Consider the following 19,757-nt stretch of genomic DNA (forward strand, 5'->3'; position numbering starts at 1 on the left):
ATTCCCCCCCCCCCCCCACTCCCCCCCCCCCCCACTCCCCCCCCTCAGCTCGCTGGCGAGGACTACTGGGTCGACCCTGCCTCGCCAAGCGCGAGGTTGACGCGCAGCGCAACGCGCGCTCGCGGCTGAAGCAGTACAAGCGCAAGGAGCGGCCGCCTCTCACACAAAAACACAACCCCGGACCCGATACGCACAAGCACAGACAGTCGAGAAGGGAGAGACAGCAATGACAGTCAGAAGTCAGCGCTGCGTCCCAGGAAGGCGAATGCGATGACGGCCTCTCACAAGACGCCGCGCGCGCGGCATGACCGTCTCTCCCCGCCCTGACGCGCGTGCAGGAGTCGTCAAAGGCCGCTTTCAAGACGGCCAAGCTGCGGAGGGAGATTGCGGCGCGCCCTCTCCCTCTCCCTCCCCCTCCCCCTCCCCCTCTCCCTCCCCCTCCCACTCCCCCTCCCCCTCTCCCTCTCCCTCCCCCTCCCCCTCCCCCTCTCCCTACAGGACGGGCTGGCATGCCTAGTCCGCGACGCGCGTCCAGGACGTGTCCGAGACATGTCCCATCTAGGCGCCCTACAAGAACAACGTCATCTCGTACGTCGTCGCCGGCTTCGGCGCCGCCGCTCTGCTCTTCAACGTCTTCCCCAGGCTGCTCGAGCTGCCGGAGATTGCGGACGTCAAGTTCCCAGACGTCTTATAGCCGCCGTGAGGGCGGGCCGGAGTTGTGCGCGGGTCCGGAATACCTCGGTATTGAATACGCGGATGCGCCCGAGTGGCGCGGGAGGGGAGCCGCGCCCCCCCGAGTGTTTCGTTTTTGTGTGGTCGCTGGACGAGTGATATGACGGTCTATGGTCTGGTGCGGCGTGTGGATTTGAGGTTGTACGGACCACTGGCTAGAGCCGTAGTCCGTAGAGCTGTTTAACGTTGGGAGCTGAACAGTGTTGCGAGTGTTAACAGTAACAACAGAACAACAGTGGGGCTCCCCAACAACAGTAGCTAACGTTAGGCCGGCTGAACTACAATAAGGAAGGCCTGGCAGTGACCCACGACGGCCTCCAGCGTCCAGTGCGGGTAATACCCGAAAATACCCGGGAGGAAAACCCAGGTATTTTCGGGTTTTACCCGCGGGGATTTTGCCATTTTCTGCTTGCTGGCCGCTGAACAACAGTAACAACAGTAACAAACAGTAGCAGCCTGGGCTAGGGTGAACACTTGAACAACGTTAAGGATTTCAGCCAACACTAGCGCAACTGTTAGGCCCAAAGTTATAGTTACGTGGCTGGGTTCACAGCGATTGTAGGAAAACGAAGGGACACTTGACGGTCGCCGCCTTCCGACTCGCGCCTCCGCCTCACTGGCACTATTGTAGCCCTGGCCGGTGCGCGTGTGAAGTTGAAGTTCCGGAGTAAAAATTCGAACGCGTTCTCTCACGGTGACCAAAAAATGTCCACCTCAGAGGCACCTCCGGAGGCAGGCCGCCGCACGCCGGCGACACAGCTCCAGCTGTCAAACTGACCCGCAGCTCCTCTCAGAGCGGGAACTGTGACGAAAGTTGACTGAGGCGGTTGTCAGGAATCATCATACGGATCACATGGTGACTCTCTCATGACGGGAGACCGCCCGACCACTCCTGGGTGGCACTGCCACCGGTGTCGCTCGACGTCCTGTCGACAGCGTGCCGACAGCGACACATACCATGTGGGACGCGTCGAGTATCGACCTCTACTGCTTACCCAGCCTTCGAGTGTATCCTGGCTGTGGTCCCACACCCACTGGTGTCCATCTCAGAGACCGCAGGAGGTCATGAGGGTCGATGGGAGTGCCAACCCCACAATGCCTAAAAACCCAGCCCAGTAATGTTAAACAGCTCTACCACTGGCATGACGTGATTGTGATGAATATCCGCGCCGCGGGTGGCACCACAAAAACATGAACACACAGCGACGAGCGACGGTCCCAGCGAGGTGAAGGGCGAGACGATCGGTCGATCGGAGGGGTCCCGTACCAAGCATGCGGAATCGACCCTATCCCAGCGCTCAGTGATCAGACAGGGCGCGGGGCGAGCCACATCATCACTGGCTCGCGGCAATAAGGGCACTCTCGCATCAGCTCGGAGCATGGACCGCAGACGCACAAGTGGCTGCACGGCACCGCGAGGTGAGACTTCGGCCGCTCGAAGCATATGATGCACGACGTCTCTCCCCCCATGGTGGACTCGGGGGCAGCCTGTCGCCCTGTGTCGAGGCCGGCGTCGGCTAGTGAGACGGCAGCAGACGGCTCGGTGACTGGCAGATGCTGCTCCGCCGCCTCTCTCGCCTCTGGCCCGATCAAGCGCTCGATGGCGCCGACTCGCTCCTCGAGGCTGCCCTCGGTCGCCGCGCCGAGGCTCGCCTCCAGCCGCTCGACACGCTGCGGCAAGTCCCCGCCGCCGCCGGTCGACTCGCTGCTCACCGCCTCCTCGCACCGCGACACCCGACGCGCCAGCGCCTCCTCCGCATCCACCTCGGACCGGCGCAGCGCCTCTGCCAGCTCCGCATCCTCGCGCAGCGCCGCCCGCTCTGCCGCACCCGCTAGCTCTGCCGCCTCTCGCTCCGCCCGCCTCGCCGCCTCCTGCTCAGCAGCCAGCTGCGCCGCCCTCTCCTCCTGTGCGCGAAGCTCTGCCGCAGCCTTCGCCCTCCGCTCCTCCTCGAGCGTGCAGGCAGACGGCGCCTTCTTGGCCTTATTGTTCTTCGCCTTGGCCTCCTTCTTGGCCGCCGTCGCCTCCGCCGCCTTTGCGCGCCGCCTCGCCTTCTCCTCCTCCGCCCTCCTGTCCGCAGCCTCCTTGTCGCGCCGCGCCGCCTCTGCCTGAGCGGCTTTGCGCGCCGCCGCGGCCGCCCGCTGCTCCTCTCGCAGCGCCTCCTCAGCCGCTCGCCTCTCCGCCTGCCTCGCCCGCAGCGTCTCCTCTGCTGCCGCGCGCTCAGCGGCCAGCTTCGCCTCCGCCTCCGCTGCAATGGCTCGCCGCTGCTCCTCCAGCGCCGCCGCATCCGCCGCCCGGCGCGCCTCGTCCGCCGCTCGCTCTGCCTCGCGCTGTCGTGCCGCCTGCTCGCGCTCTCGCGCCGCCGCCGCCGCCTCCCGCTCGCGCTGCTCGCGCCGCCCCTTGGCCTCGAGCGCCTTCTCGGCCGCCTTCTCGGCCGCCTCCGCCTCCCTCAGCGCCGCTGCGTGCTCTGTGAGAGCGCGCACGCACCCGGCGTGGTCCGTTCCAGGAGCACTGGCGGCGTCGGCACTAGCTAGCACCTTGGCCGCCTCCTCCTTGGCGATCTGCAGCGCGGACCTGCCGTCTGCAGCGCGAGCCTTTGCATCCGCGCCCGCCCGAAGCAGGCGGAGCACGACGGCGGGGCAGCCGCTGTAGGCGGCGACCACCAGCGCGGTGTAGCCTTTGCTGTCCTGCAGGTCGATCTCCGCGCCGCACTGAATCAGCAGCTTGACCACTCGCTCGTGGCCGCCGATGGCGGCGAGCATCAGCGCGGTGTCGCCGTCGCTGTCCTGCTTGTTGACCTCAGCGCCGTGCTGCAGCAGCAGCTCGACCACCCGCTCGTGGCCATGCTGGGCGGCGTACATCAGCGCGGTGGCGCCGTTGCTGTCCTGCTTGTTGACCTCAGCGCCGTGCTGCAGCAGCAGCTCGACCACCCGCTCGTGGCCGTTCTCGGCGGCGCTCATCAGCGCGGTGGCGCCGTTGCTGTCCTTCAGGTTGATCTCCGTCCCGCGCCGCAGCAGCAAGTCGACCACCCGCTCGTGGCCTTCCTGGGCGGCGAGCATCAGCGCGGTGAAGCCGCCGCTGTCCTGCAGGTTGACCTCAGCGCCGTGCCGTATCAGCAAGTCGACCACTCGCTCGTGGCCGTTGGTGGCGGCGAGCACCAGCGCGGTGTCGCCATTGCCGTTCTGCTTGTTTATCGCCGCGCCGCGCTGAAGCAGCAGCACGACGACCCGCTCGTGGCCTTGGTCTGCGGCGGCCATCAGCGCGGTGTCGCCGTCGCTGTCCTGCAGGTTGACCTCTGCCCCGCCCCGCAGCAACATCTCGACCACCCGCTCGTGGCCATTGTTGGCGGCGGCCATCAGCAACGTGATGCCGCTCACGCCGTCTCTCTCGCACGTCGCGTCGGCCCGCCCGCCACCGTCGAGCCACGCCAGCACCGCCTCTTCATCGCCTCGCTTAGCCGCTAGCACGGCCGCGTCGGAACAGCTGAGGAATCCCATGCCAACAAAACAAAAAAACTTGAGAGCAGGACGCCGGGTTTGTCTTGTATGTGCATGTCGGGCCTGGGTGTGTGTGAGGGGCAGAGGGGCGGGAGCGTGCGGGGCAGAGGCCCAACGTCGGGCGGCTTGTCGGGGTCCAGAGCATTCGAGGGGGGAACGAGGAGGGGGGAATGGGCGGTCGGCGATGGAGTATGATGCAACCGGGCGTACGGGGTAGCCGTCACTTTCCTGCCTCACAAGGGCAGGGCTGTCCCGGAAAGTGAGAGACGCCGGGCAGCGTGGCGCATTACTGAACCCTCCCATACGTGTTTGGGGTTCCTCCTTTGCTGTCCCATCCCCTCATCTCTTTCCCGCCTGGGCGGGGCGGTGGGCGGGCGCGCGGTGCGGTGTGGCGTGTGCGTGTGTGCGACTGCAACGAAGGACCGCTCGCAGAGGACCATTGGGTTTGTACTATTAACAACGAAGGCGCTCTCAAAAAAAAAAACTTTTTAACTCGCCCGCTCTGGATGTGAGGTTGCCGACTGCACTCCAAGTGCTCCAAGTGCTCCCCTGAGCGTGCCAACTGGAAGAGAATTTGTTTTTCTGGGTCAACGACGTGAGTGTGTGCGTGTCATGTGGCTACAGCAAGTTCCCATCTTTTTGAGAGCGCCTTCGTTGTTAATAATAATACAGACGGATAGACACTTGTTGCAGCCACACGACATGCTCACCCCCGCACCGCACCGCACCCCGCACCCGCGCCCCCCCCGCCTCGCCTGGGTTGGAAGAGGATGGGAAGATGGAACAGCCCGAGGAAACGAGCGTCTTTTCCTTTCTCGCACAACCCGACGTGGACGCGGACAACATTGGCAAGGACGGCACGCACTTTGCGGAGACGTCAAGGACAAGGTCGTCTGTCCTCTCAGCAGCAGCGGGGAGCACGGTCGGAAGGGCGCTTTTGTCGCTTTCGGCAACACTGAATCATTCTACCGGAACATGGTCATGGGGCATGGGCCCTACTGCGAGGAGGGGGAGGGGGGGAGGGGGGGGGGGGAGAGGGGGGGGGGGAGGGGTACGGGGGGGGGGGCGGCATGGAGGGGGAAAGGAAAAGCAAGGGCGAAAGAGGGCAAGGGACCGGGCGCTGGCATACCAGGGGGGGCAGGGTGGTGGGCGGCGACCGCCGCATACCGTCCTACGGCGGGGACTATCGCTACGCCAGGGAAGACAAGGACGTTGACGTGCAGCTGCTGCTGACCTGTTCGAGTCGTTCGGCGGGTTCGGGAGGGGGGGTCCGTGAGATCCTCCGGAAGGCGAGTAATGGAGAAGTCTGTCCGCGCCTAAGGATTCTGCCTTTCCTATTCTGCTCTACTACACAAGGATTCTTGCTATTCTACCTCTCACTAGATTCCCCTTCCCAGGTTCCTCTTCTGCTCAGATATTCTGATTCTCTCCCCAGACTCTCCCATCTTGGCCCCGCTTTCAGCTTCCTGATTCTCCATTCTCGTTTCCTCCGCTTCCTTTCCGATTCTCTAGGGCAGCCAGAGCCAATTCCTGATTCTGCTCCCCCCTCCCGATTCTCCTGTCTCTCTTCCTATTCTTGATGCTCCATTTGATTCCTGATTCCCGATTCCTGATTTGTCGGATCGCCCACATTTTGACCGGGATTCTGATTCCTGATTCCTGATTCCTGATTCCAACATTTTGACCGGGATTCTGATTCCTGATTCCTGATTCCTGATTCCTGATTCCTCGGAGTTACGCATTTCGGCGGGATCCTATGTTGGCCTGACTCTCCGAACTCCTGAGCCGATATTGCGTGTGCGCGGGGCTTCACACAGCTCACTCAAACTTCGCCCGCGGCAGCATGCTCAGGGCCTCAGGCGCGGGTCTCTCTGGCGCTCCAGCCTCACGTCAGCGCACTCAGCGCTTCAAAGCCTCGGTCCGGCGTCCGCAAAGGCGCAGTGTGTGGTGCGGGCTCTGCCCGCCCCCCCGAGGAGAGGGGGGGGGGCGCTCCCGCGCGGGGGGGAGCCGAGCGAAGCTCGGCTCGGGTTCAAACTAACCCTCCCCCCCTTTTCCCTTTTTCTAAAACTGCTCGCCGCGAGCGGCTCGCTTCTAAAACGAGCTCGCCGCGGCTGTCGCCGCGTCTCGCCTGTCTAGGCGTCGTGATGCGTGTGTGCTTTTGAGCTGGGCGTATAAGAAGAAGAAATTGAAGCACTCCTCCCATTGACTTAGTACGAGCACCGAGACACGAGACAGCAGCCTACCCGTTCTACACCCACACCGCCGCGGAGCTGCCTAGCTGGCGGGTGCATTCACAGCGAGCCCGCGGGCTTGGAGACCCAATCAGACAGCACTCCCCACAGCAAAAGAGCAGACGTGCCGCTGTGAGCATCGCTGAGCAGCACCAACACCGCTTGCGGGGTCGCCGCAGGCCGGCGCCAAGCTGCATCTGACGCCGGCATGCCGTTCAAACCCCGGCACCAAGCGCCCGCGGGAATGGGAGACCGCCTGCCCAGAATTAAGATCGGCCGCGCACTGCTCTGGCTCCACCATGCCACCGCCCATGAGATCTCTGACGCACGTGTGATGAGCCGCCGTTCAAAAGTGACTGTACTGTGCGGAGCGCGGAGCGCACTTCGATGGCAAAGTGGGTGGCGCGGAGGATACGGCGCGTACACATGAGCGTGATTGGTTGAGTGAGCATGCCCAGATGGCCGGCCGGCCGGGCTACCGCCCCTCGACGGGCAAAAACAGGAATCAGGAAACGAGAGTCCGGCCGGTTGCCAAGAAATCAGCGGGAAAAGCGGAAAATTCCCTCTCCAAGTGCTCCTTTCCGGCATCCGGAGGCAGAAACCGCAACCGCGCGACAGAATCTGATAAGGCGAGAATCGGACGGACAGAATCAGATCGATTAGGCAGAAACGGAAGCTGGGTGAGGAATCCTGCCCGGAGGCTGAGTGCGTGGAAAGGGGACGGGCAGAATCAGATCGAGTAGGCAGAACCGGAAAAGGAGAGTGAGAATCAGAAGAAACGGACACGAATCCCTCTCGAGCCTCCGCATACAGAATCCTGTCTTGGGTGGCAGAATCGCTAGTGCAGAATCCTCAGGCGTGGACAGGGTTCTCCAAGACTGCGGAAGGCGGCGAACGTGCTACAGAACAAGCTGACGCGGGCCCAGTACCTCGATGAGGTGACTTGGACCACTAAGAATTGGTTGGGGCTGCAGAAGCAGCGTATCTCAGTCGTTCTTCACACACACGGCCGGAGCAGGTTGTGAATGAGCTTGCCTGTGGCGGGGGTGGGCGGGTGCACGGAGCTAAGTGCCTCGCCACCCTCGCAGGAGTCGCTTAGGCGGCTCCCGTGGTGCACCTGTGTTAGTGCCAGTGCGCGCCAGTCCCGTGCCCCTTCGTGTAAAATTCCTTTCTCCGACAGCGCAGCGCACGGGCCACGCCACGCAAAGCCGACCCTCAGTCTGCCCGAGAGGCTGTCTGCGGAAGGCCTGGCAAGCGCGCACTCGCATCCTCCGCGGCCATGCCCTCCGCCGGGGCGAGCAACACAAGAGTGGAGGCGATACTTTGGTGTTGGACGGCATCAATGGCGGATACACGTGCATATGGGCGGCCTCGGCGAGGACAGCGACGGCCGACCCCGTTGAGCAATAAAATACCGGGGGAGGCCTGCGCGATGGATCGCATCGCAACGGGCGAGTCGCTCTCCTCGCTGCGCAAGCGTCTGGCGCACAAGCACGAGCTCACCGAGGAGCGTCCGCGCGCCTCTTGCTGCGCCGGGCGCACGCGCTCAGCCCGCCGCCGGTTGCTCGTAGGCGACTCGCCGCGACGCGAGCAAGGTCAAGGCCCAGATTAGCGGGTTGCGCGCGATGCAGAAGTCCGCCGACGAGGCTGCGAAGGCCGACTTCATGCGGGACATCGCGAGCATCCGGCGCCAGACCGACGAGGCGCGCATTCAGCTCGAGGAGAGGCGCAGAAAGGCCGACGAGAAGGAGGCGTCGCTGGCAGAGGTGCGCGCGCAGCTGGACGAGCTGCAGGCGCGGAAGCGGGAGAAGATGCGCGAGGCGAGGGAGCAGAGAGAAGCGCGCCTGGTCCCTCTCCGGGGTGAAAACGAGCGATTGTACAACAAACTGATGGCTGCGGAGAAGGATCAGTATAATACGCACACATGAGGGATATGCTCTTCAATCGTACTGTTAAATCTACGTTCGTGCTTCCACGTCGACCATCACTCATCACGACTTGGGCCTCAGCCCGTGTGAGATCCTGCTGCTGCTCGCTGAAACTCACTCCTCTCTGTCCTCGCACATATCGCTTAGATCGGTCCACCGCTTGTCCGCTTTCCCGCCCCGCGCTTTTTCGTCGACCTCGAGGCGGCTCTGCCGCTATCGAGTATCGTTGCGCGCGCACTCTCCGCACTGCGTCGCTATTCCTTGGGACACACCATCGACTCACAAAGCAATCAGTCTTTGGCACGCACGCCTCCCCGCGGCTTGCGGCCTCTGCGGGGGAGCGTTGCCGTTTGGCGCGCGCAGCCAGCGTCCGCTTGCGCGCCCTAAGACACCAAGCCCATGTGCGCAGGCGTTTGCCCGGTCAGTCCGTCGAGCCCCATCGCCAGCGCCGCGTTTGCCTGCCTCAGCCTGTCCTCGAGCGCCTTGTGGCGCGCCGCGTGGGCCGCGTCCGAGTCAGAGATACCGGCGATGAGCTTCGAGAGCTGCGCCTTGTGCTTAGCGATGAGCTCCTCCTGCTTGGCATTGGCCTCCTTCGTTAGCTCCTGTCAGGGGCGAGGCCCTACCGTCATGGGTGCGCCACGCTTCGCAGTGGCTCAGAGGCGCGGCTCTCACCTCGCGCGTCACGTTGACCGCCACCTCGACCGCCTGCTCCACCTCAGCGCCAGCCCGCGTGGCCACTTCGAGCTGTGCGCTCGCCACCGTCTTTGCGAGCTCCGCCTGGTGCACGAGCCGCAGCCGCGCCTCCGTCTCCGCCATCGCCTCTGCCTGAGCGGTATGCGCCTCTTCCTCCGCTTGCCGCAGCCGCGCCACGGCGTCCTCCTCCGCCTGCCGGAGCTTGGCCGCCGAGAGGTCGACAGACGCGGCGTGCTGCTCCCGGAGCCGCTCCATCTGCTCCTCCAGCTCGGCCCTCTCCTTCTCCCGCTCCTTCTCGAGCACCGCAAAGGCGGCGTCGTGCTGGCCCTGCTGCTGTCGCAACGCCGCCTCGTGGGCCTCCCTCGCCTCCTGCAGCGCCTGCTCGAGCTTGCGGGCGGTCGCCTGGAGCGCCTCTGCCGTGGCGCTGTGCTGTTCTTTGAGCGATCGGACCTCCTCCTCGCGGTCGGCCGCCTGCTGTGCCCGCTCCACCTCGAGCGCATTGATGGTCGACAGGTGCCGCTCGTTCTGCCTCTGCTCCTTCTCGCTCCACACCGAGCGCCATCGGTCCAGACCGGCGTGCCCAATGAGGGGTGGCCTGCACAAGGTCTGAGCCGCGAGCGCTCGGCGCCAAGTGCAGTGTCACGCTCGTGCTCGCGCGTGACAAACCGGGGATATGAAATGAACTCGGGGGCACGGGACGCGGCACAAACGGGGCACAAACGCCAGGCTACAAAGACGGGGAGAACCGGGGAACCCTCGTTTCCTAGTCACTCGGTCCCCCAACGGAAGAGGCCTCTCTCCTATTGGAACTGGCCAACATCAGATTTGCCGCGTGCGTCCCTTTTTGAGCCACAAAGCTATTTTCTTTTGGGTCCTGTGGGCACCCTACCGGAGTGGGCAATGGGCAGACGCTCTCGCGTCGATTTGGGCCAGCCAGCCAGCGTTGAAGTCGACTTCGAGCGCGGCGAACGAGTCGATGGTGCGGAGGGTATCGCCTGTCCGACGTGGTGCGAGTTCATGGAGGACTCGCTCCACCACCCAGAGTGGGGCTACTACTCGGCTGCCCGCGTCGTCTTTGGCGAGTCGTCTGACGCCGCCGACTTTACCACCTTTCCCGTCTCGATGCGACCCGCGTTTGGCGCGATGATCGCGGACCGGCTCCACGGCCTCTGGCTCGCCGCCGGCGGCGGGAGCGGCCCGTTTGTTGTCTGCGAGCTCGGCGCTGGCACCGGCGTGCTCGCCCATGACGTGCTGACGCACATGGCCGACCACCTCCCGCGCCTGTACGCCGTCGTGCAGTACGTGATCGCGGAGCGATCGGCGTCGCTGCGCTCGCTGCAGGCCGCAACCAACGAGCGCTTCGTGTGCGAGTCGAAGCTGCGAGTCGTCTGCGCCGACGCGAGAGACTTGGGCGGCGCGCGGCTGCGGCAGGATCTGCAGGCCGCCGCGGCTGCACACTGCGCCTCTGGAGGCGAGGGCGAGGTTGCGCGTGTGCGGGGCGCGGTCCTCTCGAACGAGCTCCCCGACGCGTTTGGGGTCGAGCGCGCGCTTGTCGGCGCAGCGCTGCCGCGTGCCACCGCCGCCGAGGGGAGCAGCGCAGGGGCAGCGAGGCCGGCAGAGCTCCGGCTGCAGCGTGGCAGAGTGCTTCCGCTGCTCCGTGCGTGCCTGCCGCCTGATCTCCCCTCCTCTCCACCTCTCCCCCTCTCCGCCTCTGCTCTCCTCCTCTCCTCCTATCGCCACCTCGTGCCCCTCCTCCTGCCACACCTGAAGAGAGGTCCTCCGACCACATCGCAGAGGGGTCGCGGCCACATCGCCAGAGGGGTCGCGGCCAGGTCGAGCCAAGTGTTGCCCTGCAGGCGCCGCCGATTGCCGCCGGATCGTCGCGCAGAGCGGCGAGCCCCTCCCAGCGTGCCTCGAGCCCGCAGCCCTCTCCTCCTCCTCGCACGCGGCCCGCGCCGCTAGATGCTGGAGATGCAGAGCAGCCTTTGCACTCCATCTTCATTGCAACTGCGCCCGGACCCTCGTAGCGGGCAGAGTTGGACAGATCTCGAGGAGTACACACAGATGGACCCTCCAACCATCCACAGCAAAACTGACCCCGGAATTCATGCACACAGCGATGCCCTCAGCTTCCCCCTGGCCGTGCTCTAGGCTCGCGCCGCCCTCTCCGCCGCCCTCGGGCGGGGAGAGTGGGAGCTCGGGCTCGCAGGCAGCCAGCTGCTGGGCGAGGGTCCGCCCTCCTGGACACCTCCCAGTCACCTCCCAGACGCCGCCCTGCAGGCAGCCAGCTGCTGGGCGAGGCGGCGGACGCCCTGGACGAGTGGCTCGGCGGGGAGGGAGAGGGCGAGGGGGAGAGGGAGGGCGAGGGGTGGCTGCTGCTCAGCCGGCAGGCGTACTGCGCGCTCAAGGGCCGCTGCTGCCGGGCGGCGGCAAGTCCATGACACGTCCACGACTTGTCCATAGGCTTACTGCGCGCTCAAGGGCCGCTGCTGCCGGGCGGCGGCGGGGGTCAGCGAGGCTGCCGACGCGAGCGCACGGGGGGCAGAGGGCGGTGCGGCAGAGGGCGGTGAGGCAGAGGATAGCGGGCCGAAAGGCGGCGCGGCAGAGGGTGTTCCAGACGCTTTTGCCTTTGGGGGCGCGCTCGAGGCGAGCCGGCAGCCCGCGCGTCACGGAATGTGCTTCCATGAGTCTGCTGGAGCCCCTCCTTCGCCCTTCCTTCGCCCTTCCCTCAGGCGGCGCTGGACCGCGCATTGGTCCTCGGCGAGGCATTCGAGGACGTTCGGCTGTCCGGCGAGGACGACGCGGGCGACGCCGCCGTCGACGAGGAGGCGCACCACCTCCGCAGATGGCTGCGCCTGCACGCGCCGCCGCTGCGCGCCGCCTTGCGGGGCCGGCCGGTGGGGGAGCGGCTCGAGCTGTACCCGAGCCCCGCCTTGCCTCGCCTCGCCGCCGGCCTCGCCAGCCTCCTCGACGAGGGGGGCGTCCTCACAATCGACTACGGCGCCGACGCGGCGACGCTGATTCGGTCGGCGCGCCGCGTCCCGCCGCGGCCGCCGCGAGCGGGCGTTGCCGCGGCTAGCCGCTCCTCCGCCTCCAACGTTTCCGAGCCCTCCGCCTCTGCCTCCGCCGCCGCCGCCGCCGTTTCTACCCGCGCCGTATCCTCGGGGATGCGGGTGCGATCCCGGCTGCCGGCGCCACCGGGCCATGGCGCGGCGCTCGCGCTCCGCCGCCCCGGCTGGTGCGACCTCACTGCCGATGTCGACTTCACCGAGCTCGCCGCCGCCGGCGAGGCACGCGGGCTGGCCACGCTCTTCTTCGGCCCGCAGACCGCGCTCGAGCGAGTGCCGTCGGAGACGTCGCACCTCGCGCCTAGGGCCGAGGTGGAGGAGGCGGAGGGGGGGGGGGAGGCGGAGGGGGTGGAGGAGGCAGCGCCGCGGGTGCGCGTGACGGACGGCTCGCCGCCGCTGCGCCGCGGAGTCTGCGAGGCCTTCTACGCGCTCGGCACCTTCGTGATGCTCGTGCAGGCGGAGAGAGAGGTAGGGAAGAGAAGGGAAGGGAAGAAGAGGGCAGCCCTCGTGCAGGCGACGCACGCGTTGCTACGCTCGTCTTAGAATCTCCTTCCAGTCCTTGGGACCGCTCTTCGAGTTGAGCGCGCCTCCGTTGCTTCTTTCGCAGGCGACGCCGCGCGTGGCGCAGCGCTGGCGCTGGCGCGTCGCCTCCTCGGCCTTGTACGGCGGCGGCCACCCGTCCCTCGGCGCCATGGCGGCATTGCACACGCTGCGCTCGCTAGATGCCTCTCGGAGTCCCGGCATTTTTCCAACTAGCACTCGAGACGGCATGCACTCGGCTGCATTCCAACGCAGTGCCGTCGCATTTGCCTCCTCAGCTCGCGCATTCTCGTCCACTAGGCTGCGCTCGCTCGCGAGGCTGGCGCTCGGGCACGCCCTCCTCCTCCTCGGCCGCGGGGACGCTGGGCGGAGGAAGGGTGGGGGCGAGGACTGCGAGGACGGCGCTGCGCCCTCCCTCCCGACAGAGAGGGACCTGGTCGCGTCGCTTGCAGACGCGCTCCTCCCCGCGCTGCCCTGCTTCCGCCTTCACTGGCGCGCCATCGCGCGAGGCGTCCTCCTCCTCCTCGAGGCGTCGGGGCCGGGGGCGGGCGGGGCGAGTCTCCGCCTGAACGCAGCTGCTCAGCGCCTCGATCGCGCCGAGCCGCCGCTCTCGCTGCTCTACCGCGCCGCGCTGGAGCTGGCCGCACACGACATGGCGCTGATGGCCGGATGACGCGAGCATCGCGCCGCCTCTCGCGCCGCGCCTCTGCCTCATCTGAGATCTGTCCGTCGAGGCGGGATTCATTATTCTTTTTCTCGATTTCCGCTGTGTGTACATTCTATCGGTGGCGCTGACAGCTGCCCGATAGCCCGACAGATCACACCTGACAGCACCTGACAGCCTGACAGCCCCGCAGCACGCCTCACCGAGAGTCTCCACTTTCATCTTTCTACGCCTCCCCCTCTCGCACGTCACATGGTCGTGGTTATCGTTCCAGTTGCTGCTCCCGACCTCCCGTGCGCCTTAGGCTTGCCCAGTCGCGCCGCCCGGCGCCGAATATCGCGGCGCGGCACGGCACAAGACTCGTGCCCCCGCCTGCGTCTCGACGCTTCGGATGTCGCGCACCACACGGCGGAGCGCCGCCTCGTACAGCTGCGCGTCATCGCGCGTCACCGCGTCCACGGTGGGAAGCAGCGCCTGGGGCAGCGCGCTCAGCCCGAAGTCGCGAGGCCCGCCATGCGTGCGGTGCTCGTGACGCATCGTCCCCCCCCCGGCGGAGTGGTTTGCGTCCGCGGTGCAGACGCAGGATGGTGGGAGCGCGCCCTGGACCCGAAAGTGGACGACGCAGAGGCTCTCGTGGTATAGCTCTGTGACGCCCAGCAGGTCGACCTGCCGCACCACCTCCATCGCGCCGGCGAGGTTGGCCTCGCCATCGTAGTGGTGGCTGGCGTAGCCTCCTCTGCGAGCGCAGGTCAAGGCCCGGGTCTGCAGGCTGCGCGCGTCGTAGCACCCAAAGTCATCGACGCCCGAGCGGCGGGCGCTGCCCTGTACGCGAGCAAAGTGGCGGATCCAAGGTTCGAAGCCGGCCAGAATCGAGGCTGCGGTGCGGTTCCTCGAGCCACCGAAGCGCTCACCGAAGCGGTTTATGCCGCAGCGAGTCCTCTTGCACTCTTTTTGCCACTCGGCGTGCCTGAGCGAGTCGGCCCACGTCACCCACGAGCCAAAGCGGGTGAAGCGGCACTCGAGGAACTGCGAGAGTACGTGCGACCGCGGCTCCCGCAGCAAGACGAAGTTGAGCGTCGATGGGCTGCTGCTCTTGTACGGTGGGTAGCAGGCCTCCATGGTTGCCTGCGATGCGCTGCCGAGATCATATCCGAGCGCTTGCAGCTCGACGATCGCAGACGTGCCAGCGGTCTTTGGAATGTGGAGGAAGCGCAGCGGCGGCTGCCACCGTTGCGCGGGGAGGGGCGGTGGCGGCGGTGGTAGCAGCCTCTGCCTTGTCGGCCGTGGCATGAAACGAGCCTTGACCGTTGTCCCCTCGCAGGCCCCTGCTCTCGCGGCGAGGGTTCACGAGGCGCAGCTGACTTCCTCCGGACACCTCGATGAGGTCACATGGACCACCAAGAACTGGCACGGGCTGCAGATGCAGCGCTTGTCTGTCGTTCTCCACACCGCCGTGGCGTGGCAGACGGTGAACGAGCTAGCGTGCGGGGACAGCGGCATTGTGCACGGTGCTAAGTGCATTGCCGTTCTTAACGGAGTCGCTTAGGCGGCTCCGGTGGTGTGCCGGTGATAGTACTAGCACGCGCCAGTTCGCACCTGTGTCGAGCCTGTGTGCTGTGAGAGAGAGTTCTTTTCTTTAAATTCCTCCGGAGGGCTGACCGATCGATGCCGGCCTACGCCCACCCCTCTGACTACCCCCTCCTCCCTATTGAGCACTTGAGCACTGGAGATGGGGTCGATTCCGCATGGTACGGGACCCCTCGATCGTCTCACCCTCCCTCACACTGGTGTGTCCTCCCTAGATTCCTGATTTTAGGTTGGTTGCGCACGTCTCCCAGCGAGCTAGGCTCCGGCCTCCGCTTTTTCTTAAGGTTTAAGCATTAAGGCCACAGGGGTGGGGATTTGGGGGATGAGTTCACAGCTCCTCCGCCCTGTTCTTGGTGGTCCAAGTCACCTCAGCGCAGGTGTGAGGCTGAGGGACGACGGACGTCTTGCACAGAGTTGTCACGTAATCTCTCAAAAAAATCGAGACCACACTGCACACAGTCACAGAAGAGCCGATCGTCTTGTCCCCTCGTTGTGCTTCTCCTGCGGGGTTCACTCTCTGTGGCTAGCCCTTGCCCTCTGTGGCTATCGTATATAGTGAGCTTCAAGGTTGTACCGGAAGTAGCGTCGAACGGCCCACCTGGACCTGCGCGCCCCTGGTCGTCGACCGTCTCGTCACCGATACAGTGCGTCACGCGTCAGACACGGGGAGGTCCCTTGGATTCGGGCCCCGCTCCCGTTTCCTGCGCCCTGACTGTCCCTGTCATGACTGTCCCTGGTGCTCCTCGGCGGCGAGCAGGAACGCGCGCGCGTCCTCGTGCCACACCTCCGCGAGCTCGGCGGGCGTGCGCCCCTCCTCCTCCCTGGCGAGCGGGTCGGCGCCCGCGCGCAACAGCTGTCGCACCACCGCGGCGTGGCCCTGCTCGGCGGCGCAGTGCAGCGCCGTCTTGCCGTCCTTGCGCGGCGCGTCGACCTGCGCGCCAGCGGCGAGCAGCAGCGAGACGACGCCCGCGTGGCCCCGCATCGCCGCGTCGCTCAGGGCGGAGCAGCCCGTGGACGGCGAGCGGTGGTTGATCGCCGCGTGGTCGACGCCCTGCGCCTGAAGCACGTAGCGCACGACCTGCAGGCAGCCGAGCCGCGCCGCCTCCTGCAGCGGCGTGAGGCCGACCGGGCTCGGCTCGACTCGCAGCGGCGCGCCGTACCGCTCGACGATGTAGCGCAGCATTGGGAGGTGCCCCTCTCGCGCCGCTAGGACGGCGAGCTCCTCCCGCTGCTCCTCGAGCCCGTCGACGCCCCACGTGCGCACGTACTCCTCGAGGTCGCGGAGCTCGAGCTCCTCGAAGCGCTTGGACCAACCGATCGGCATCCCGCTCGCGCCCGGCGGCGCCTCGCCCTCGGCGGGCTCTTGCAGCGACTCGGCAAGCAAGCACTGCCGGTGCATGCGCAGCAGCAAGTGCTTGAAGAAAGTGCCGTCTCCGCGCATCGAGGCGTCGAGCACGTCCCAGAACGGCCCTGCGTGGCCGGGCTGCGCCTCGAACTTGGAGCGGAGGGTCGCCAGCTGTGTCTCGTACAGCGCGCTCAGCACCGGCCGCAGCGCAACCTTGTCGCACGGGAGGCACTCCTCCCTCCCGTCGGCCGTCTTGCGGCGGTGCCCCGTCTCGCAGCAGGTGAAGCGGCCGGTGAGGACGGCGGTGCGGCGCTGCGTGTGGACCGTCAGCCGGTCCAACGAGTCGAGCACCTGCACCCTCGGCCGCTGTCCGATCGGCTGCGTGACGAGGAGGGGTCGGCCTACAAGGAGAGAGAGGGAGATAGAGGGAGATGGAGGGAGATACCGACCGGCTGCGCGTGGCTTTTGGGCGGCCGTCGCCGCAGTTGTTGAGCGCGAGGCAGCACTCCTCCATCCGGCACCAGCCGCGGGACGACCACGTCGCGTAGTCGCACCGCTCGCCGTCCTCGTGCCGCACGCCCGACGGCGCGCACACCCAAAAGTTGTTTGCGCGCGCCACGTACGCCGGGATGCTGTTGATGGCGAGGCGCTGCGCGGCGGCCGTCTCGCGCAGCTCCTCCTCGTTGAGGCAGCCCCGCGTCTGCGGGATCGAGACATAGTCCATCCACACCCACCTGCGGGAGCAGGGCCCGAGCTCCTCAGCGGCTCGGTGCCGTGCGGCGGGCCAGCGGCGTCCGGCCATCACGCCCCACACCCGCTGCCGACAGACTGAGAGAAGAGGGCCGCCAGCTCGAGCGCGTCGGGCCTCCGGTCGGCGGTCGAGATGGCGGGCGAGTCGCAGCGCGGAGTCGACTTCAGTGTCGACCTGGGAAAGCTCCGCCTCCCGCTCCGCACCCCGCCGGAGGGGCCGGAGCTAGGACCGGAGTCTAGGCCGGAGTGGCTCGGCGGCGCGGGGCCCTGAGGCTCTGGCGTGACAGAGGCGAGGCCGGAAGGGGAGGGAGGCTGGGAGGCCTCCTCGCCGCCAGATTCGATGGACTTGAGCGAGGAGAGGGACGTCCTCGCCCCGCCCACCGCCCCGCCCCCGCGGGAGGACGAGGAGCGGTCCGCCACGTCCGCCGAGGAGTGCTCGCCTAAGAGAGGCTCCGAGACGGGTCCGGGGAGAGGGTCGTCCGGAACAGAAGCGGCGCACCGAGGAGAAGCGCTCGCCGAGGCCGCACCGGCCACTCGCCGCCTTAGCTGCCGCCGCCGCGAGGAGGGGCACGCCCTCCTTCGGCCCGACCGGCCGGCGGCGCAGGTCCGGCGTGGCGCCCGGCGTGGAGCAGGGTGTGCTCCGAGGCGTGCTCCGCCGGGAGGAGCGGCTGCTCGAGAGGTCGCGCAGGAAGCGCGCGTTGTTCTTCGAGTAGCCCTTGAAGAAGGCGAGCTTGTCCTACGCGACGCTCGTGCGGGTCCGAGCAGGCTGAAGGAAGGCGCCCGAGGAGCCTCTCGAGGGCGGAGGTGCAGGGCGGAGCTGCCGAGGTGGAGCGGAAGAGCTCGTCGTGCTGGCCGGCGCGCGCCATGCGAAAGGCGCCCTGCATCGTGCGAAGGTGGTCCCCGTTCGGGTCGGCCTCCGATCGGCCGCACCACTGCGGCGCGGTGGCGGAGGAGACGGCTGTGACGGTGCGGCGTGGCGGCGGCGGGAGAGACCCCCTGTGAGTGGTGCCTCGCCGGATTGTGTCGGTGTTGTGTGTCCGTAGCAGGGTGGGGGGGTGGGGGGGGGGGGCGACGCGGCGCACGGCGGTTGCGCGTGCCTGGTGGGAGACAAAGTGGACATGCGCCTCGAGATCGTGATCGTCCAGCCGGCGAAGGAGGCCGCGGCGGAGCAGCTCATTATGCGTGGTGAGCCGCTCGAGGCGGAGAAAGTCTGATACTCGCATCACGTACATCGGGAAACTAGCGCCCGCGCCAGAGGCGGACGCCTCGCCCACCAGCCGGCGCGGCGCGAGTCGTGACGAGAACGGGCTGTGGCCGCGAGAACCGGGGAGGGGGTCGTCGTCCGAGTCGCTTCCGTCCTCGTGCTCCGTCTCGCGCGCCGACTCAGCGAGCGCCTCCTGCACGGTGTGGGAGAGGAGGGTGGCTCGCGGAGGAAGGGGCCAAAAAAAGGGCGGGACGAGCGCACGAGCGTCAGAACCATTGAACAGCTTGTCCAAACGCCGGTGAGACGCGGAGTTCTCGGGTGTGCTCAGCTGTGAACTTCCCAGTTGTTTGCGCGCGTGACCCCCCTTGCGTGCACGCCCAAGCTCGAGCGGCATCACGCAGAGCGAGCTCTGCGCAGGTCCCGCGACCTTCTCGGGCAGGAGCCCACCTCTCCTTCCCTCCGTGCGCCCAACGATATGGGCAAATCGGCGCCAAAGCGCGCTTCCGACGCTGACCAAGACGTACAGCCCGCAGAGGCAAAAGATGGCTCTGGGCCGGAGCCCCCTCGGGGGCTGGCGGGGGCACCGACGGGGCCCCAGCCGCGCCTCCCGCTCCTGTGGACTCGGCCGAGGAGTTGCGAGTGCTTCGCAAGCGGCTCGAGCGGCTCGAGGCTCAAGCCGCCCAGCCCGTCGCACAGCCCGACGGGGAAGACCCCCCACCGGGAGGCGGCGGTGGCGGCGGCGACGGCGGCGGAGCGGGCGGCAAGGCGGCCAAGGACCGCGAGCGGGTGCGCCCCGACCCTCCCACCCCCCCAGACTCCGACGCCGACTCGTCGGAGGACGACGTGGGCGGCGGTGGTCACCGCGGCCCCCCCCGCCTCGGCGGCGGCGTCGGTCGCGACGATGCTATCGGCGAGCTGTTCGGCGGCCACAAGCTTGCCTGCGACTACGACAGCGACAAACCCTTCGAGCGGAAGCGCGGACTGCGGCTGCGGACCTCGCTATCGGTTCCCTGGGCGTTCACTAGCGCTCGCTTGTGTCGTTTTTTTCTGCCCTTTTGCCTGGAGCGGCCGCACATTGCTCGGTACCCCCCCTGCACATCTAAAGCCATCCCTGCTGCTAGGGGGGGGGGGTCTGACCCCCCCAGCAGCAGAGCGCTGCTGCTGGGGGGGGGGGTCCTGACCCCCCCAGCAGCAGAGCGCTGCTGCTGGGGGGGGGGGGCCCCACCCCCCCAGCAGGAAAAAGCAAGGACCCAATTTTCCGCCTTTTTGACGCCGTCCCCCCTTCACCCTCGGGTTCTGGTTGAAACCACCCCCCACGCGCGTGTGTTCCTAAGAAGGCCCCCCCGTAAAACCCCCCATTTTGGGGGCGACCAAAAAATCTCTCCACTGGAACACATGGTACTTACAGCTGCTGACTGTACAAAGATTGCCGAACCCCCCCCAAGCCGAGGGTTCCTGCTTGGGGGGGGGGATGTACCCCTCCACACAAAAAACCACTTTCGATAGGGGGGGGGCCCCAC

At 66.8% G+C, this 19,757-nt stretch overlaps 6 protein-coding genes across 6 annotated transcripts; 2 read left to right on the forward strand and 4 right to left on the reverse strand.

Moving 5' to 3' along the window:
- Nucleotides 1–996: 996 nt before the first annotated feature.
- EMIHUDRAFT_229099 (hypothetical protein) lies at nucleotides 997–4,667 on the reverse strand (the record flags this gene model as incomplete). Its single annotated transcript, XM_005786192.1, has 5 exons — nucleotides 997–1,151; nucleotides 1,586–1,658; nucleotides 1,728–1,766; nucleotides 2,071–2,721; nucleotides 4,638–4,667. The coding sequence occupies 5 exons, from the start codon at nucleotides 4,665–4,667 to the stop codon at nucleotides 997–999; spliced, it is 948 nt and encodes a 315-aa protein (XP_005786249.1).
- A 4,102-nt stretch (nucleotides 4,668–8,769) lies between these two features.
- Nucleotides 8,770–9,899, reverse strand: EMIHUDRAFT_229101 (Hypothetical protein; the record flags this gene model as incomplete). The annotated part of the gene is made up of 3 exons (XM_005786193.1): nucleotides 8,770–8,988; nucleotides 9,059–9,699; nucleotides 9,851–9,899. The coding sequence occupies 3 exons, from the start codon at nucleotides 9,897–9,899 to the stop codon at nucleotides 8,770–8,772; spliced, it is 909 nt and encodes a 302-aa protein (XP_005786250.1).
- An 80-nt stretch (nucleotides 9,900–9,979) lies between these two features.
- On the forward strand, nucleotides 9,980–13,436 carry EMIHUDRAFT_455672 (hypothetical protein; the record flags this gene model as incomplete). The annotated part of the gene is made up of 7 exons (XM_005786194.1): nucleotides 9,980–10,720; nucleotides 11,543–11,689; nucleotides 11,812–11,976; nucleotides 12,352–12,420; nucleotides 12,565–12,597; nucleotides 12,755–12,861; nucleotides 12,994–13,436. The coding sequence occupies 7 exons, from the start codon at nucleotides 9,980–9,982 to the stop codon at nucleotides 13,358–13,360; spliced, it is 1,629 nt and encodes a 542-aa protein (XP_005786251.1). The 3' UTR covers nucleotides 13,361–13,436.
- Nucleotides 13,437–14,549: 1,113 nt separating this feature from the next.
- Nucleotides 14,550–14,897, forward strand: EMIHUDRAFT_229104 (hypothetical protein; the record flags this gene model as incomplete). The annotated part of the gene is made up of 1 exon (XM_005786195.1): nucleotides 14,550–14,897. The coding sequence occupies one exon, from the start codon at nucleotides 14,550–14,552 to the stop codon at nucleotides 14,895–14,897; it is 348 nt and encodes a 115-aa protein (XP_005786252.1).
- Nucleotides 14,898–15,666: 769 nt separating this feature from the next.
- Nucleotides 15,667–16,106, reverse strand: EMIHUDRAFT_363707 (hypothetical protein; the record flags this gene model as incomplete). The annotated part of the gene is made up of 1 exon (XM_005786196.1): nucleotides 15,667–16,106. A coding segment is annotated over one exon (440 nt), but the record flags the coding sequence as incomplete, so codon positions are not given.
- A 1,046-nt stretch (nucleotides 16,107–17,152) lies between these two features.
- On the reverse strand, nucleotides 17,153–18,537 carry EMIHUDRAFT_441439 (hypothetical protein; the record flags this gene model as incomplete). Its single annotated transcript, XM_005786197.1, has 6 exons — nucleotides 18,499–18,537; nucleotides 18,131–18,430; nucleotides 17,855–17,965; nucleotides 17,536–17,769; nucleotides 17,298–17,474; nucleotides 17,153–17,273 (listed from the first exon to the last, which is right to left on the reverse strand). Coding segments are annotated over exons 1-6 (957 nt in total), but the record flags the coding sequence as incomplete, so codon positions are not given.
- Nucleotides 18,538–19,757: the final 1,220 nt, after the last annotated feature.

This window comes from Emiliania huxleyi (genome assembly GCF_000372725.1).
Source record: "Emiliania huxleyi CCMP1516 chromosome Unknown EMIHUscaffold_153, whole genome shotgun sequence".
Lineage (NCBI taxonomy): Eukaryota > Haptophyta > Isochrysidales > Noelaerhabdaceae > Emiliania > Emiliania huxleyi.